Genomic DNA, 18,801 nt, shown 5'->3' on the forward strand with positions numbered 1-18,801 from the left:
TTTGGGCTTAGCAGGAGAGAAATGCAAGACCATCACATGCCATATTTAATTAGAAATTGGACCATGGTTGAAGGTTTCAGCAGTAGGTCAGTGTAAATGAGGTAGAGTCAAGTATGTTACAGAAGTGTAAATAGGTGGTCTTAATGATGGTGCAGATGTATGTATGTGGGTAGATGTTGATGAGCGATTAATACATTTAGGAAGGGCTGTAGTAAAAACAAAAGGAAGACTTACATTTATATTACACTTTACATGATCATTGATCATTTCAACGCGCTTTACAGACAATGATTTACTTTTTGAAATGGAGTAATTGTTATAATGTAGGGCATGTAGCAGTCAATATTTGTATAGTCAGCTCCCACAAACAATAATGCAACAATGATTAGTTCAGACATAGTCATAAACGTCTTCAGCACAGAAAAAGACCCTTCAGCCCATCGAGTCTACACCAGTCAAAAACAAGCACCTAACTATTCTAATCCCATTTTCTAGCCCTTGGCCCAAAGCCTGGAAGGCCTTGGCATTGCAAGTGTACATTTAAATACTTATTCAATGCTATGAGGGTTTCTGCCTCTACCACCTTGACAGGCAATGAGTTCCAGACTTTCACCATCGTCTAAACATCCTGCCCCTTACCTTAAATCTGTGTGGCTTGGTCATGGATCTTTCCACAGGGGAAAAGTTCCTTCCTGTTTACCCTCCCTGTTTGTACCCCTTATAATTTCATACATCTCAATCATTTCCCCTCTCAGCCTCCTCTGCTCCAAGGAAAACAATTTCAGCTTGTTCAATGAAAAACAAAAACTGATGCTGTAAATCAGAAGCAAAAACAGAAGTTGCTGGAAAACCTCAGCAGGTATGGCAGCTTCTGTGAAGAGAAATCAGAGTTAACGTTTCGGGTTCAGTGACCATCCTTCGGAACTGACAACAGTCACCGGACCCAAAATATTAACTCTGATTTCTCTCCAGCTTAACAAATCTCTATTCATAACCGAACCTCTCCAGTCCAGGCATTATCCTGATAAATTTCCTCCGCACCGTCTTCAGTGCAATCACATTCCTCCTGTAATGTGAATTCCAGAACTGTGCACAATAATGTGACTTTGATTGCGAAATAAATATTGGCTGGGACATCGGGGCAAGTCACTTGCTCTTTTTTTACCATTGTATCTTTGACATCTATCTGAGCAGGCAGATGTGGCTCCATTAAATATCTAATTTGAAATGTGCCATTGTAGTGATCCAAGGCCTAGATTGGAACATGAACCCTGGACTACATAACTACCAACTGAACCATGGCTGACGCTATTTAAACAAAAATTTAAAACAAAATGTCATATTTTTATTAGTTGTGCAGTGGCTCCAGAGAAAAAAAATATGCAAAATATTTGCAGGTCATGATGGGTTTGTGAATATTGAGATTGCTGTTATCCAAAATGTAACAGAATTTATAACTTTTCCAGAAGACGTGGTATATATTATCCCAGGATTAGATAAATGATAATAATTTAAGCAGCAACTTAAATAACAAATTGCAGAACAACTAACATGCCACTTACAATTGAAACTATTAAGTTCTGCTTCAAACATCTCTCAACAGACCATTATTCACATGACTGAGAGGTGAAGACACAGGGTCTAAAGTCTCTTTTCTTCCCCTCTTTGGCAACTGACATATATAAAAAAAATTCAAAAAGCTTTCTATGACAATTTTAGAGGAAAAATGAATTATTAATCCCCAACACATTGACCCAAATGACAGTGTTAATAATTACTCAACCAGTGATGTAATCACTTAATGCACTGTTGACAAATTGATGATGTCACAGCTGATGGCTGACATTGGGATGTAAATGTTATAGTCATTCCTACTGGAAGATTAATTTGGTTTGGAAAATGTTTAGCTCCAGGCATTCTTAGAAGAAGGTAAAATCTGAAAGTGCTAGGAGTATGGAAGTTGCTCATGATAACCAGCACATTGACAGGAATCCTGAAGAATTTCTTTTTGAACTTTATGTCACTGGTAATCCTTCCAAGTTTCAGAGTGCACAAGTCTGCTAAATTGCCCTGAAATGTTTATGCATCCTCTCAGACAATATTGAACCTGCCAATGGCAGCACTTTGAGCAGCTTTTCTTGGAACCAATGAGTTTCATTTGGAATGAACATATGAGTTGCCCATTGTATATCTCCCAGACTTGAACAGCAGTGTGCTTCCTTGAAAAGTTGATACAAAGAGTTAATCTCTCTCTGCAGAGATGTGCATTCTCACTCACTGGGTAGATGCAGGGCACCCATGGCTAGAACGATAGACTGCAGCTCTGCGCACAAATCTGGCAGACACAGTGAGCTGGATCTGGCTTTCCATGGTACTCATCAAACTGTTCATGGAGATAGCCAGATGCACAAATACCAGAGCCAAATGAGAACGTTAGTGAACCGCCCCATCCTTTGATCCAGTTTACTGAGGGCCTCTCCCTGATGTGGCTGTGATTATCTGTGCAGTTTGACAAAGTCATTAACAGCCAAGAATAGGGTCTCAGATTCTGCTACGGTCTGAACAGGTACTTGGTCTCCAGCAGTTCTTGGAGTATCAGAGACCTGGGTGTTTCTTTCTTGACCTGCTGTAGGGATTTGTCAATGTCTAATCACAAAAGAGAGTCCACGGAGGTGAAAGTCTATTTGCTGCTGCAGGCTGTGGTTTTGGTGTATCCTCCAAGGGTGCAATAGCTTCCCTGTCAGAAATGGGGATGGAAGTCAGGTTACAGCCTCAGCCCACAGGTTCATTTGGAGCCCCTACGGCCTACATAAGAGAAGACAGGGCATTAGTTGTCAAAGATGGATAAAAGCTTATGAATGAGTTGGTGCTGGTGGTAGTGGGATAGCAGTACAACAGAATGAAAATTACTGGGATGGTTGCCTACTGAGGTCTTCCACTCTTGGATGAATGGTAATGCTCTTCTCCAGTCAAATACAGAACTTTCTTCTGTAAGGAGTGACGAGCTTGATGCAATCCTTTTAACCTGGGACACAGCACCCCCTGGACTGCAAATTTGTGTCCAAGCTGGCTTGAGCTGGCCTCTTGTGGCAGTCAGCTGGAAAAAGGAGGGCCTCTTCTCCACCATCCTGTCCAGCAACAATTTCAGGTCCCTATCCGTGAAACAGGATTGAGTTTTCCTTTCTTCTGGTCCATGTGTTCAGGACACCATGCAGTGTGAGGGGTAGACCCTGGCTTGCAGTATCCGAAGTGGTATCCAGCTGAGCGTTAAATATGGTACCAGAGGTGTGAAAGCCAGAAGGTCCCAGCAGTGGTGAGCTCAGTGGCATGCGATTCTCTGAGAAAGAGGCTCAATTTGCACAATTAATGAGGAGGAATGGAAGACTGTAGAGGAGAAGTCACTCCGAGCCATGAAACTCACTTACCAAAACTGAAAATAGGAAAATTCTGCCCTAAGACTGAGTTTTAACCTTTGAAATCAAACACATGTCCTGAGCCGAATGTGGTGAATAGTTGAACCACAGCAGCAATTTTACTGGCAGTGGCCAATTAAGAAGCTGTTGTGGAGTTAGCTGACCATCTCTCTGAGCTGCCACCTCAATCAATCAGAGCTGGCAGCTTTGTGGCCTTGGCATTCACCATCAACAGAAATGGTTGCTGCTTCGGCAGCATGGAGGGGGCATGGTCACGTTGAGGCACTCTTGAAGAAACAGTCAGTGATTTGGAGATGCAATAAGGCCAGATAAGCTGGCTCCATTGGTCAGTAAGATGACCCTCCAGCATCTGCATCACTCAAATGGGTGGTCTTGTTCCTGGGAGTGCCCTCTGGGGGCCATGGGGCCTTGGGGCAAAGGAAGGCCCCACCTGCACTAGGAAGTCACTGGGAGGCTCCCAAAAGGGCGGAAACTGTTCTGAGACCAGTAAAATACGAGCAGAGTCATAGGGTCATACAATACAGAAACAGACCTTTTGGTCCAACCCGTCCATGCCGAACATAATCCCAAACTAAACAAGTCCCACCTGCCTACTCCTGGCCCATATCCCTCCAAACCTTTCCTATTCATGTACCTATCCAAATGTCTTTTAAACGTGTCATAAAATCATCTTCACTGGGCCAATCACCTAAATTGGCCCCTTCTCTCCCTGATGGTGTGGTAGCTGGGCTACTGCCCCTCCTGTCTCTCAAAATCTTAATGGTAGTGGGATGACAATAGGCATTCTTCCAAAGCCATTTTATCAATTTGTTTCCAAAGGCTGAAAACATTTTGGTCCATGTTTTAGAAATAAGTTTCAGAAGATATTTTCATTATTGGGACAAATAGAGCAGACAAAATCTTTTTGGACCTGGCCCAGACTAAAACTGCAAAGGTGTTGACAAGAGGCCATGAATTTTGCTTCACACAAAGATCATTGGCAGTGCAGAGCTCAATGGCTCTGCTCTATAACAGTAATAATGCCACTTACTCCATCATTCGACATGGATTTTATTCTAGGTTCACAGCCACAGGTAAAACTGCTTCAGAGGCAATTTGAGAATTACTAAATATGACAAAATTTTGTCCGACATCAAGATGCAAGCAAGTCCATAGGAAAGAAGAACGTTCACACGTAACAGAGTATTGGCACCGTGGATGGGCTAATCCGAATGAAACACAAAGACAGCAACCAACTGTGTTGATTTTTAAACAGTTCTTTCCTGTCCTATAAGCAAATGATTTGATCATTTAGGATGAATATGAAGACCAGGCAGAATTATCAAAATTTGTTCAAACTTGAAGTTATTAAAGAACTTGGATTAGGATTGAAGTGAATATCTTTGGCGCTTATACATTAAAGGATTTCTGGCATTTTGATTGCGAACGTGTATTACCAATTTTGTTTGTGGCTTGTGGAATTTGTCAAGAGATATACCGTATATTGTGCCAACATCAATTAGTAATAAAAAGGTACAATAGCACAAACCTTCTTCTGAAAACCAATTTTAAGGAGAAATGAAAACACAATCTGCATTGTGGTTCAAAAACGTCGTTCAAATATCTGCTGTGACTGTCTACCTGCCTGGGGCACCAACATCCAAATGTAGAAAATGCTGTGTTAGCAAGTGTGTGCAGTCTACTGTTGTACAGTTTTATTTTACTCAGTGGTTTAGCCTTGAGCAGAGGTGAATAATATAGAAGCTGTTTTTCTGTATTTTATTACATTTTGATCCCCCCTCTGATTTGTCAGAGTTGCCAGACACGATCTTTGTTTATCAGTCCACTATACTGTAAAGCTCAAACAGTTTTAGGGAATTCAGAAACAATTCAGTTAATCCCCACCCTGAGGCCTCGCAATCCCACCTCTGAGTGAGGCAACATTAGCTTTAGTCGTAATGTTCAAGGGGAGGGGGGAGTATGGGGAGTTGTACCACATTCCAGAGCTCTTGTCAGCTTCCAGTCACGCAAAACCCAAGTGTCTTTAACATCAGTCAGTAGCTCTGAGTTAAACATGGACCATCTGTTTAGTAATATCCAGCCATAGTCAAATACTTCAAAACTGAAATACATTTAGAATTAAAAGTCCTGGGTGAGGCCAACATCTTTGTTGAAGAGCAATCACAAAGCAGCATCGATAATTACATATTTGCTCTGCTTGGCACTATATTCTAATTTGATTATAATTAACAAATGTTTTTCCTATTTAAAGTAGATTTTCTGCAGCATTTCCTTTCTGACAATACTATATTACTTTTCAACAGAATGCTGAATAAATTTATGCATGTAGCTAAATTACAATATCGAGATGATGAGGGCTTATAAAATATTTTAACTACAGCATCCTTCTAATTATACATGTTGAGGTATGCCATTCGTCTTGTTAACTGGATTTGCATACATTAAGAATGGATAGGAGAGATAGAAATGCGAAAGCAAGAAACAAAAACCTGAGAGAAAGGCTAGATTGTAGGCAACAATGTGAGTGTATGAGTGAAGGAAAGAAAATCCAGGAATGAGCACACCAAATCTAAAGAAAATAACTGCATTTTTGTCATACATTTCAGCCAATAGATTACCTTTAAGTGTCCACAGCACCTTGACCAGCTGAGTTAATGCAAGTGCAATTCGTTCACTATACAAGGACCAGTGAGTCTGACTTCAGTGGTGGGTAAATTGTTGGAGGGGATTGTGAGAGATAGGATTCACATGCATTTGGAGAGGCAAGGACTGGTTAGGGATAGTCAACGTGACTTTATGCATGGGAAGTCATGTTTCACAAACTTGATTAAGTCTTTTGAGGGCATGACCAAAAAGATAGATGAGGGCAGGGCAGTAGACACTGTCTACTTGGACTTTAGTGAGGTGTACGACAAAGTTCCACATGGTAGACTGATTAGTAAAGTTAGATCACATGCGATTCAGGGAAAGCTTGGCAATTGGTAGAAAATTAGCTTGACGGTTGGTGACGGAGGGTTGTGGTGGAGGGTTGTATTTTGGACTAGGGACCTCTGAATAGCAGTGTTTCGCAGGGATTGGTGCTGGGTCCACTGTTGTTCGTCATTTACATAGGTGATTTGGATGAGAATTTAGGACGCATGGTTAGCAAGTTTGCAGATGAAACCAAAATTGGCGGTATAGTAGACAATGAAGGTTATCTAAGATTAGAATGGAATCTTGATCAGTTGGGCCACGGAGTGGCAGATGGAGTTTAATTTGGATAAATGTAAGATGTTGCATTTGTTAAGACAAACAAGGGCAGGATTTACATAGTAGGGCCCTGGGTAATGTTGTCAAACAGAGAGACCTAGGGGTTCAGGTATATAGTTCATTGAAAGTTGTGTCATAGGTAGACAGGGTGGTTAAAATGGTTGGTGAGGACACTTTTGGAGCATTGTGTACAGTACTGGTAGCCCTACTATAGGAATATACATTGGAGAGAGTTCAGAAAAGCTTTACAAGGATGTTTCTGGGACTGGAGGGTTTGAGTTATAAGGAGAGGCTGTATAGAACATGCTGAGATGTTTTTCACTGGAGCATAGGAAGTTGGGGGTGTAGGTGGTGGTGGTGACCTTACAGAGATGTATAAAATCACGAGGGGCAAAGATAAGGTGAATAGCAAAGGTCTTTTTGTTAGGGTAGGGGAGTTCAAAACTAGAGCGCATATTTTTAAGGAGAGAGGAGAAAGATTTAAAAGGGACCTGAGGGATAACGTTTTCACACAGAGGGTATGTGTGAATAAGCTGCCAGAGGAAGTGGTAGATGTAGGTACAGTCACAACATTTAAAAGACATTTGGACAGGTACATGAATAGGAAAGGTTTAGAGGTGTATAGGCCAAATGCAGACAAATGGGACTAGTTTAGTTTAGGAAACTTGGGTCTGCATCGACAGGTTGGATCAAAGGGTCTGTTTCCATGCTGTATGAGTCTATGACTCTATGGCTGTAGAACAAAATGGATATGTGCTATAGCTGAACAGCAAGTCTGCCAGTACAGTGTGTAGAAGACAACTATAGGCAATTACATTCAATAGTGGCAGTGTAACAACTAGGTTTAAAAATAAACCAGAAATTGCTGAAGAAACCCAGCAGGTCTGGCAGCATCCGTGGAGAGAAAGTGAAGTTAACATTTCGGGTCTAGTGACCCTTCTTCAGACTGTGAATTTGACATCCATCATAGCACTGATATAGCTGAGCACTGCTTGACTGATAGATCTGGTTCTCTAATCAATTCACTTCACACCTGTCACTTGTACATGTTTATTTGCACAAGATAAAGAGGTTTCGAGTTTCCATGATTGGTGCTTTAGAGAATCCAGATAATTTGGCACTTATTCTAAGCCTATATTGAATGGAGTCGATGAAAGTGAAAAGTTGTGAATGAGTGGAAGGTTTTAAAGCCGTTTCTTTAAAGATACTGAGGAGTCTGTTGTTTATGCAGTGGACACGGAGGTACCATAACCGAGCATGGAGGGTACAAGGAGCATGGGAATGGGTGGCACTTCTGAGGTACGATGAATCAACAATCCTTTAAAAATCTAGCCAAATCCATAAAAATTGTTTAGTAAGACATGCCTATCCCCTTAATAGGCCAAATACAGGCAAATGGGGCTAGTTTAGTTTGGGAAACTTGGGTCTGCATGGACAGGTTAGACTGAAGGGTCTGTTTCCGTGCTGTATGGGTCTACAATTCTATGGCTAGTTGGGGATACAGGATGAGGATTTAAGGCTTGAACTATACCACGCATTTAAATGGCACTGGTGAAAACTGAAAACCTTGGGAATGGGGTCAAGAATCCCAGAATCAGGTAGTGGCTACCATTTTCACACCTCTATGGTGTCTGTCTGACTTCATGAATATCCAGCCCTTTGTTTCGGGCATGGGTGTGTTGGCTATTGTTTATTAGTCATCTCAAATTCCCTTTGATATCATAGAATAATTGTATAGGGAGGGAATGGAAGTTGCCGTGAATACTTTTCGCACAAGGTGCACATCTTAATATACTTCAATACAGCAACAAATATTTTTCACTATCCACTGAATATGAAGCAGCATGATACAGTTTGTAATCTAATTTCAATTAAAATGAAAATCCAACCAAAAATTTAGTTAGGGATCTCCCTAGTTCCACATTGTGTAAGAATGCAATACTAAATTCTGCACATTACTTAACAAATTGTTTACTCTTTTGAGGGATTTAAGTGCTGCATGTTATTATAGCTGAAATGTAACAAATACAGCCAGTATTACCTAAGCTCTATAGTTACTGGTTAAATTTTTAAAATGTGGCCATTTATTATAGTGGATGGACTGTTTTCACAAATTAAATAAAAAATAAGAGATCTTCTCTTGCTTTGAGAAGGTGTAAGTTAGTGCGACAGAACACTTATTTCTGTCTGAAATAAATGGGACACTTGAGATCCTACAACAAGAACTTCAAAAATGAAGTTAATACATAAGATAATTATTCTTGCTTTTTGGACACCATAAGTAAATGTCTGCTTTAAAAATGACATTTTAAAAGGGACTGTATTGGCAAATGCAATATCATTTTGAGATGGATAGTCTCAGTGGATATGACCAGATGATTAATTTATAGTAGTGATGGTTGAGGGGAAAGTCTTGGCTAGGACCATAAGTGAGCTCACTGCGGTTATTTAACTAGTGCAATAGGATCTTTCACTTCCATCTGAGCTGGTAGATGGAAACTTAGTTTAATGTCTCATACAAAAAGTATCGCCTCCAACAGTACAGTACTCCCTTTCATTTTAAGTTGGCAATGGACAGTATCTCAGACTCAATGTCACTGGTCACTCTAAAAAGAAGTCTGATGTGCCCTTTGTTTAAGAAAATACTTTTGCTGTCCAATGTCTAAGATACAGAGATGGCAGACAAATTTTATGTCAGTCTTCACTAGAGAGGATACATGTAGCATCCTGGAAGTAGCTGTAAATCAGGAATTGAAAGGGAATGAGGAACCCGAGTTATTTACAAATACTAGGGAATTAGTACTGAATAAATTGGATCCAGGATGGTGGCAGAGTAGCAGGGCTCTCGCCCAGGGCTCAACCACTCATCTGCTTTTTTTTCTTTCTACTTCTGCTCTTCTTCTTTTGTTTTTCTTTTCTTTGGCGAGTTAGTCAACATAGAAGATTGGCTGGCTAACAGGAAACAGGCTGGAGGTGTAAATGAGTCTTTTTTTTAGGTTTGCTGTAACAAGTAGTGCAGCACAGGAATCAGTGCTTCAACTGTTCACAATTTATATAAATGACATGAATGAAGGGACGGGAAGCTGTGGTTGCCAAATTTGTTGACAACACAAACATAGGTAGAAAAGCAAGTTATGAACAGGTGGTTACAAAAGATAGGTTAAATAAGTGGGCAAAGAGGTGGTTAATGAAGTATAATGTGGGAAGATGTGAAATTGTCAAATTGATGAGGAGGAATGATAAAGAAGCAAATTATGTAAATGGTTGGTAAGCGGTTTCAGATCACTGAGATGCAGAGGGATCTTGGTGTCTTTATGTATGAATTGTAAAAGGTTAGTATGCAGGTACAGCAAGCAGTTAGGAAATCTGACAGAATATTATCACTTGTTATGAGGGGAACTGAACACAAAAGTAGGGGGTTATGCTTCAGGAGACTGGTGAGATTGCAGTGCAAAGTACTGGTAACCTTATTTAAGGGAAGAAGTTAATGCATTGGAGGTAGTTCTGAAGGTTTACCAGACTAAAGGCAAGGATGAAAGGCTGGACATGCTAGCCTCATATCTGCTGGAGATTAGAAGACTAAAAGACGACTTAATTGAAACATACAATACCTATGGAATCCTGACAGGATGTGTACGTATACATGGAGACATTTCCTCTTATGGGAGAATCAAGAACAAGGGGTCACTGTTTAAAAATCAGGGTTGCCTATTTAAAATAGAAACAAGACAATTTTTTTTCTCTCAGAGGGTTACGGACTCTTCTTGCAAAAGTGATGGAAGCAGATTCATGGAGTCATAGTCATACAGCACGGAAAGAGACCCTTCGGTCCAACCAGTCCATGCCTAATGCAGAAGCAATTATTGTTAAGGGATGGGGTGTGAAAGGCTAACAGGATAGGCAGGAATGTGGATTTGAGGTTATAATCAGAACAGTCACAATATTATTGAATGGTGGAACGGGTGTGAAGAGCTGAATGGCTTACTGTTGCCCCTAATTTCTATGTTTTATGGAAGAACCATGTACAGTTTTACATTTGATTTGTATTTCTACATTGTGTGTTAAGAGGCAAAGGACATAATTTTAATTTCATTTTTGAGCTTTGCATGTAGCACTAGGTTCTCTGCAAACATTTTTTAAATGCACCTAAATGGGATCTGTTGAAGCCTGTTGAAGTGAAAAATTCAGTGCATTAGAAATAACAGTAGAAGAGAGGAACCAAATTGGGCTACTGCATAACAATACGGTATTTGATGACACAGAGAGACAGCCAATAGAAACACAATTATTTAGAAAGGCAATGTGCAAGTTTTCTTCCGAGAAAAGCAGATCATTTAGAGAGAAAAGGCCTAAAATAGTGGCAATGCAGTTTAGCAGTCTTCAAAACAGTCAGAGCAGAAGAAAAGAAGGCCTGTGTGGCTTAATGGCAGTCACAGAAAAGCTCCAGAAACATAAGGCTGAGAGAGATGAGTGAAAGGAACCCATGCAGAAATAAGTGAGCTGTATTAACTAAAGGCTGAATGAACTGCAATTGCTGTAAATCAGAAACAAAAACAGGAGTTGCTGGAGAAGCTAAACCAGTCTGGCATATTCTGAGAAAGGTCACTCCACCCAAAACATTAACTCTGATTTTGCTCCACAGATGCTGCCAGATCTGCTGAGCTTTTCCAGCAATTTCTGTTTTTTTTTGTGAGCTGTATTAACTGCTTGTTTTAGGGTGTTAAGAAAAAGCATTAACAAAAGAAATCATATCATGTGAATGCAGAAATTTGCTGAAACCAAATGAATTACAATTGTGTTAACTCAACAAGAAGCTTTAAAAATGGAGACAGGGTGACTCTGCACTGAGGTTCGAATATCTGTAACGTTATTATTGATAGTAAAAGAGTTTTTTTGATATTTGTAATAAAACCATTTTATTTAATTCATGCAGACTGTAAAATACTTCTTTCATTTTCCTTTTGTGTGTAACAAACTTTGATGTTCTTTTGGTCAAAGTACATTGGCAGTCTCGTGATTATGTTCAGTGACTGGTGGTAAACAAATGGCAAAAATCAAACTTGTGGTCTATCAAGCCAGGTTGAATTTTGGCATTGAATCTATAAAATATCACACTACGTACTAGTATTATCAACTTCCCTCAAAGGGAGCACTACCATTGACAGCTTATGATTTAGAGCAAACAGATGCAATCTGAGAAATATACTTTGAAGTGGCTTGTATTCAGTATTCCAACATCTCTCAGAAAGGCAATGATGAAAATGCTCACAAGCAAGGACAAATAGGGAGGCATCCTTTCTTAATCCATGAGTAGCAGTGATGCATTGCATCAGTGATGCAAGCTTTAATGCTTTGGATGCAAATGCAACTGCTTTGCCTTGCTACATGAAGGTTGTTCCAAGTTCCCTTTTGCTGACATCACGCTGCAGGATAACTTCATTGTTAACAGCACAGTCCTTCAGCAATGGTGCCATCATCAGTAGCTGTTTTATGAAGTCAACGCTGCTTCTCATTGATGCCCCAATACCAATGAACATCCTTTGTAGTGAGCTTGTAAAGAGGTTCATATTAACAAATTAAACAATAACTTGGCTAGACAGTTCACCAATCCTGCAAAGCACCTGCACATCTGTTGGTTGCTGCATCTTTACTAAAGCTCACACCTTATCAGGATTAGGGAAACGTCCTTTAGGCATCAGCATATGACCGACTCGAGCTCAATCAGCTTCAGTTGTAGTTTTGTTTATTATTCAGCTCCAGATTCAGCTGCAACCTCTGTCTAGAAGTTTTATTAGATTCCGATCAAATCTGTGATGGCTCTCCATCGTGTCTCTACTTCCAATGACCAGCAGATCATCTGTAATTGCTTACACTCCTGGAAAATACTTATTATCTTATGTGGGCTGTGTTAAGTATTGTCCTGGAGCAGTAGAAATGCCCAATGGCAATGTGCAATGATCAGTACCTCCCACATGGTGTCCAGAACGCAGTCAGGAAACTGATGCTTTCGTAATTCATTTACCAGTACCCATACTTTGCATCAAGTGTAGTAAAGACCTTTGCTGTGGCAAGTTGTGGCAAGATTTCTTTAATGATTGGCATGAGATAGTGAGATCTCTTTAAAGTTTTAGTGAGATCCTTGGATATCAGTTTTCCAGGTTTTTCTACTGCTACCATGCTCTAATCTAGTATGTAGCAATTGTCACTTTTTAATAACTCCTTTCTTCTCCAGATCCTTTATCTTGTTTTTCAAGCATGGTTTGAGAATGCATGGATGTCTCAGCTGATACAGAATTAATCTCACACACCAATTTACTTTGAGATGATAGTCAGCAGGAAGACATTCAAAAATTGAGCAAACAACTTAGTAATTTGTCAGGATTGGTTCAGCATTCAATGGCTTGTATTGTGTAAAATGCTGCAAATGTTTTCTGGTATGTGGAGGGTTACCAGTCCAAGGTTTTGACTCATTTCAGCTGAGATGAGGAGATTTTGCTTAACATTTAATACCCCGAACTGCAGAGCTTCTTTTGTTCCATTGCATTGGTCTGTTGGCTTAGTTTGCAATTTTAGGATGAGCATTGTTCCATCATTTAGCATCAAATTTACCCTCGACAGACCCATTTTCAGGTCACCATTTTCAACAATTTCACACAGGTCTGCAAAACTCATGACATCACATGTAGTACTAGTGTCTATCTAACGCTTCACATTAACTTGAAGCTCTTCTGCAGACATCATTCCAACAGCCCCATACTATTTTCTTACCTTGAGTTTTGATGGTACAAACCTGTTCAAGGATATGGTTCTTCAGAAACATTATCTGATATCTCTCCAGCAATCACCTTTATAAGTTTGTTTTTCTTCTTTCCAGCAAATGACTGTGCATAAAGTGGCTCTGCATCTTGCTGTTGGAGCACTGTTTTCCCAATGGCTGCACATGCTTTCCTTTCTTTCGGACAGAGTCCTCGAATATTTACATCCAATATTCTAGCCTTTACCTTTCAACTGGCTGTTCCTTTTCATCACTGATTTGTGATTGGAAGGCCTGGGCTGCATTTCAGCATATTGTAAAGCCACATCAGTTTTCCTTAGTGGGATAATAGGTCGGCATAACATCGTGGGCTGAAGGGCCTGTATTGTGCTGTACTGTTCTATGTTCTAGGCTCTGGAAAAGGGTCACTGGACCCGGAATGTTGACTCTGCTTTCTTTCCACAGATGTTGCCAGACCTGCTGAGTATTTTTTTTTAGCAATTTCTGGTTTTGTTTCAGTTTTCCCAGCAATGCTCTTCAGCTGATTGATCACCTTGGAGCTTCTGCACATGTCAATAGCTTTCTTGAGAGTAAGTTTCTCTGCTCCCTGTGGACATGCTTTCATGGTGGGATCTTTTGTTGCTACAGGCAATCCTATCTCTGATGAGATCATCCTTCAATTGTTCAAACTCTCAATATTCAACTATATGCTTCAGCATAACTACATTTAATTCAAGATTCTTCCTCTCTTCTTAGGTTCTGGTGCTTGACACATAATGTTCTTAAATAATATTAGTATATGAGTTCAAAGTGAGTATTCAAGACTTCGAAAATTTCACAACTTTGGCTCTTTTGCTCCCCAGTGAGGTTTAGGGTATAACAGAGATTGCAACAAATCCTGGCATTGATAGTTGAGTTGTTTATTTATTCAGATTTCTTGATTAACTCTGTGGGAAACTTGAACTTCTGCCAGAGAGGCTAGAAGAATTTCCAGTTAATTTTCAAGCCTCCTTTCAACTTTATAGGTGCAGGCACAATATTCAACGCCATGCTGACTCATCCAGCAGTATTCAATTTCAGCTGCACACTCCTGACCAGAAACTTAACTGAGTCGGTCACATGGATACTGTGGCTACAAAAGCAGCACACAGCCAATATACTCTGCAGTAAATAACTCTACTCTCAACTTCACAGAGCCATTCCAACATATGTTATAAACCAGGAATGGGATGGAATATTCTCATTTGCATTGATGTATGCAGCTTGAAAAACACTCAAGAGACTCAACACCATCCAAGCTATTTAATTGCAATGTCATCCACATTCTCTTCACAACCACTGTATTATTTATAAGATGCACTGCAACAACTATCCTCAGCTTCTTTGGCACATTCTCCAAACATCTAACTTCCACCACCTAGAAAAGCCAGGGCAGCCAGCAGATGGAAACACCACCATCCCCAAGCCACACACCATCCTGACTTGGAACTATTCTGTCATTTCTTCATTGTTGCTGAGTCAAAGTCCTAGAATTTGCTCCCTAACAGTATGACAGGCACTGCAATGGTTCAAGATGGCAGCTCACGCGCAATTACTCATGAGTAGCTCGAGATGGGTGGCAAATGTTGTTAATGACTCACGAATACATGAAAAGAATGTCACTGCTACTGGAGTTTTCCTGAATGATAACCAGTCAAGTTATTCTGCTAATAAATAAAATGTACCAGAATCAGTGAAAGCTCATTGAAGTCCTGTGAAAAGCTGTGCTTAACCATATACATCTAGCAGTAATACTGAATGCTCTTGACTATCATCTCAGAGATTAAAATTACACCCTCCACACAACTACTGCAACTAAAATAGACCATGGGATTCCTCAGCTGTTTAATTTAGTGATTCATACATGGTTTCACAGATTTGCATGTGTTGATATACAACTGACAGAAAGGGAAAACTGGGATTCTTCAAACCACAGATAGTATAATCTTTATATCTAACATGTAGGCTATTTATAGTTTTTAAAGCTGCAATTATTGTTATTTGCTTTTATAATACAGTTGGAGCTGCCAGCTCGCAATGTCTCAGCTAGTGGCACTACCAAATCTAGGAGCCAGGAACACAGCAAAAAGCTCATCTCCCAACTACAGTTCTTTGAATTTGGTCAGCCTATCGTGGTGTTGTCAATAAATGCTTAAGAAACTATTACAAGGTTGTGGCACAAGTATATTATAAATGGGCATATGGTTGTCTGCAGGTTTTGTGAGGGGCAGGGAAGACAAAATTTTGCTAAGTAGTACATCCATTCTAAATGCTGCTTTTACCAAAAATTCCTTAGGGTCACTGAACAGAGCTAGTTAAACAATATAAAATTTCTAAAAATGAGTAATATAGACTAGCCACAGCTTTGATTGTATAAATGTTTTCCACAGGAGTTATTGTAATCTAGACTGAACAAATTCCCTTTTTAATCTGGTATTTCATTCTTGTAACAACTCTTTATTTGGAAAAATATGGACATTGTGTTATTAAAAACAATTGTTGAACTTGTATGTTTCAGTTACAATTGGTAAGTGTGTAGGTATTTAGAAATGTATTTTTCACAAAAAAAGCATCTTCAGTATGAAGCAACAAACATTCCCAAGAGAAACGGTGCATTTGTTGGCAAGGTCAAACATTCTGAGACAAATATCCTTCACAACATTAGTGTGATAATCTTTGGTCTTCTTTAATGTGACACAGACCAAGGGTAACAAAGGTAACTTCTGCTGGGTTTAAGTATTCAACGTGAAATAAGTTTCAAATGATATCAGCTCAGTTCTTAATGTGGATGAATTCACAGTGTAAGCATGGCACAGAGATGATTTAAAGGTCACAAGGTTCACTGATCCAGACAAAAAAAATAAACAATGGCCCATATCTTCCAGTCAATGTTGAAGCTGCATGCATTCATGCTGCCAATGAAAACTCCCGTGATCTGACATTGCTGCGATTTTTCAGCTGAGATTTCTGATCCTATGTGAAGCATCAAAGGATCAGTACAGATGTATGAAGAAGACCTATAGGTACAAAATTAGCTGCAATCTTGAATTCAGCTAAGTGTTTAAAGGTCCAAGTCTTTCAGTGAGTGAGTGGGTGAAGGGTGCAGTCAAGTGGGTTTGGTGGTGGTACTCACTGTGTAACATTTCCAGGGCAATGATTTATTTATTTATTTATTTGTTTATGGTATTTGGTAGCCAGTGGTTACATATTCATTTAAGCATTTATTACCCATCTCTAATTGGTCTTGAAAAGGCAGTAGTGAGCCTTTTTCTTGAAGTCTATGTGCTGTAGGTTCACCCACAGTAAGTCCCACATACCTGGCTCAAGTCTCTAATACTCAGTTCAATGTTTGAGAAATTCGCAGAGGGGACTAGGCAGCAGAAATTATCCCATTAGAAGGTTCAACTTCCTGGGCAATTTCCCCACATGTGCACATTCGGACCACAGGGTCCTGACACAGATTCCCCAATTCAGTTGAATCTCCAGTATCTGAAGATTTGGATTTTGGAACATTTGGGTTAATATTTCTCAATCCTACTAACCAATCAACACCTTTCAACCACCCCATGGGTAGGAAAGGGTCTGTTAAGAGGTTAACTTGCCAAAAATACCAATTCACTTCTATGACTGGTCTCTGTTGGTGTGGTTGGGGGAAATGGGAATTAATATGTAATATAGTAGCTATGATGTGGTAGTGCTTTGTCAAGATAATAGTCAATATTCCATTCTGCAGTTGCGACATCTTTCATCCTGATAAGTAGAAAAGCTTCACCAAACATTAACGACATATGAGGGATTATTCAATTAAATTTAAGGTCCTTACCTGGTAGATGTCATCACCAGGGCTATATACTGCCTTGAACTGCTTCATATGTGCCCGTGCTCTTGCTATGCCCCGAAGTGTTTCAAATGCTTGTTCCACAAAACCAGTGGCTTTGTCAAATGTTAATTCAGATGCTGAGGAACAACCTGAAAGAAAGTATACATGATATCATTCAATAATTTCACACCTCTGTAGCTCTACAGGAGGCGATGGTTTAGTGGTATAATCACCAGACTAATAATTCAGACAGACAGGTAAAGTTGTAGGGACCTTGGTTTAAAACCCGCCATGGAAGATGGTGGAATTTGAATTCAATAAAGAGTCTAATGATGGCCATGAAACCATTGCTGATTGTCAGGAAAATCCCATCTGGTTTATTAATGTCCTTTAGGGAAGGAAATCTGCCATCTTTACCTAGTCTAGCCTACAGGCGACTCCAGACCCACAGCAATGTGGTTGACTCTTAACTGCCCTCTGGGCAATTAGATAGAACATGGAACAGTACAGCACAGTACAGGCCCTTCAGCCCACGATGTTATGCTGAACTTTTACCCTAATCCTATCGTCTATCTAACCTCCACCCCTACCTTATTCTATCATCCATATGCCTATCTAATAGCCGCTTAAATGCGTCTAAGGAGGCCGACTCCACTACCCTCTCCAGCAATGCATTCCACCCCCCGACCCCTTCTGAGTAAAGAACCTACCTCTGATGTCTCCCCTATATCTATTTCCACTCACTTTAAAACTATGCCCCCTCACACTAGCTACCTCCACCCTAGGAAAAAGTCTCTGGCTGTCCACTCTATCTATACCTCTGATCATTTTGTACACTTCTATCAAGTCACCTCTCATCCTTCGTCGTTCTAAAGAGAAAAGCCCTAGCTCTCTCAACCTTTCCTCATAAGACCTTCCCTCCATTCCAGGCAACATCCTGGTAAATCTCCTCTGCACCTTTTCCAACGCTTCCACATAATTAGGGATGGGCAATAAATACTGGCACAACCAGCGATGCCCACATCCCACGCATGAATGAAAAAATAAAAACAAGCCCGCTTTTCCCGATTTAACAGTATTTGTGCTGCAGGATTATAACAAAAAGAACACTCAATGGTTGACCTTGAAGGTTATGTATAATGGAATCCTAATGTTTACAGGCTACAAAGACCCAAGATTTAATTGTTATTCAGTACTTAGTTAGCCAGTCTCATTTAAAATGACAGGTTTCTCAATTTACTGCTGGGAAACCTCACTGGTGATGGGCAGCAGCAGAGGTGGGATGCTTATGAAGATTTATAACATTTAATGTCTTTAACTCTCTTCTGCCCCCAAATTTTAGCAGAATACCTGCAACACTATTACATCCCAGCATTCCTTCTGGATGCCAACAAATTTTTCCCCAACCATTCTGATGGTCACACCCTCTTCCCTGCTATTTGCACAGACTCATTCCCTTTGTCCCACATTTTGTTACAGAGATAGTAGGAACTGCCAGTGCTGGA

At 40.1% G+C, this 18,801-nt stretch overlaps 1 protein-coding gene across 1 annotated transcript in view; it reads right to left on the reverse strand.

Annotated features, from left to right (window-relative positions):
* The window catches only part of scfd2 (sec1 family domain containing 2), a 272,505-nt gene that overhangs the window by 22,869 nt on the left and 230,835 nt on the right, over positions 1-18,801 (reverse strand). The window contains exon 6 of the mRNA XM_048600760.1: positions 17,300-17,445. Within this exon, the coding sequence (XP_048456717.1) occupies positions 17,300-17,445 (146 nt within the window). The remainder of the gene's footprint in view (positions 1-17,299; positions 17,446-18,801) is intronic.

Source organism: Rhincodon typus, chromosome 1 (genome assembly GCF_021869965.1).
Source record: "Rhincodon typus isolate 14 chromosome 1, sRhiTyp1.1, whole genome shotgun sequence".
Taxonomy (NCBI): Eukaryota; Metazoa; Chordata; class Chondrichthyes; order Orectolobiformes; family Rhincodontidae; genus Rhincodon; species Rhincodon typus.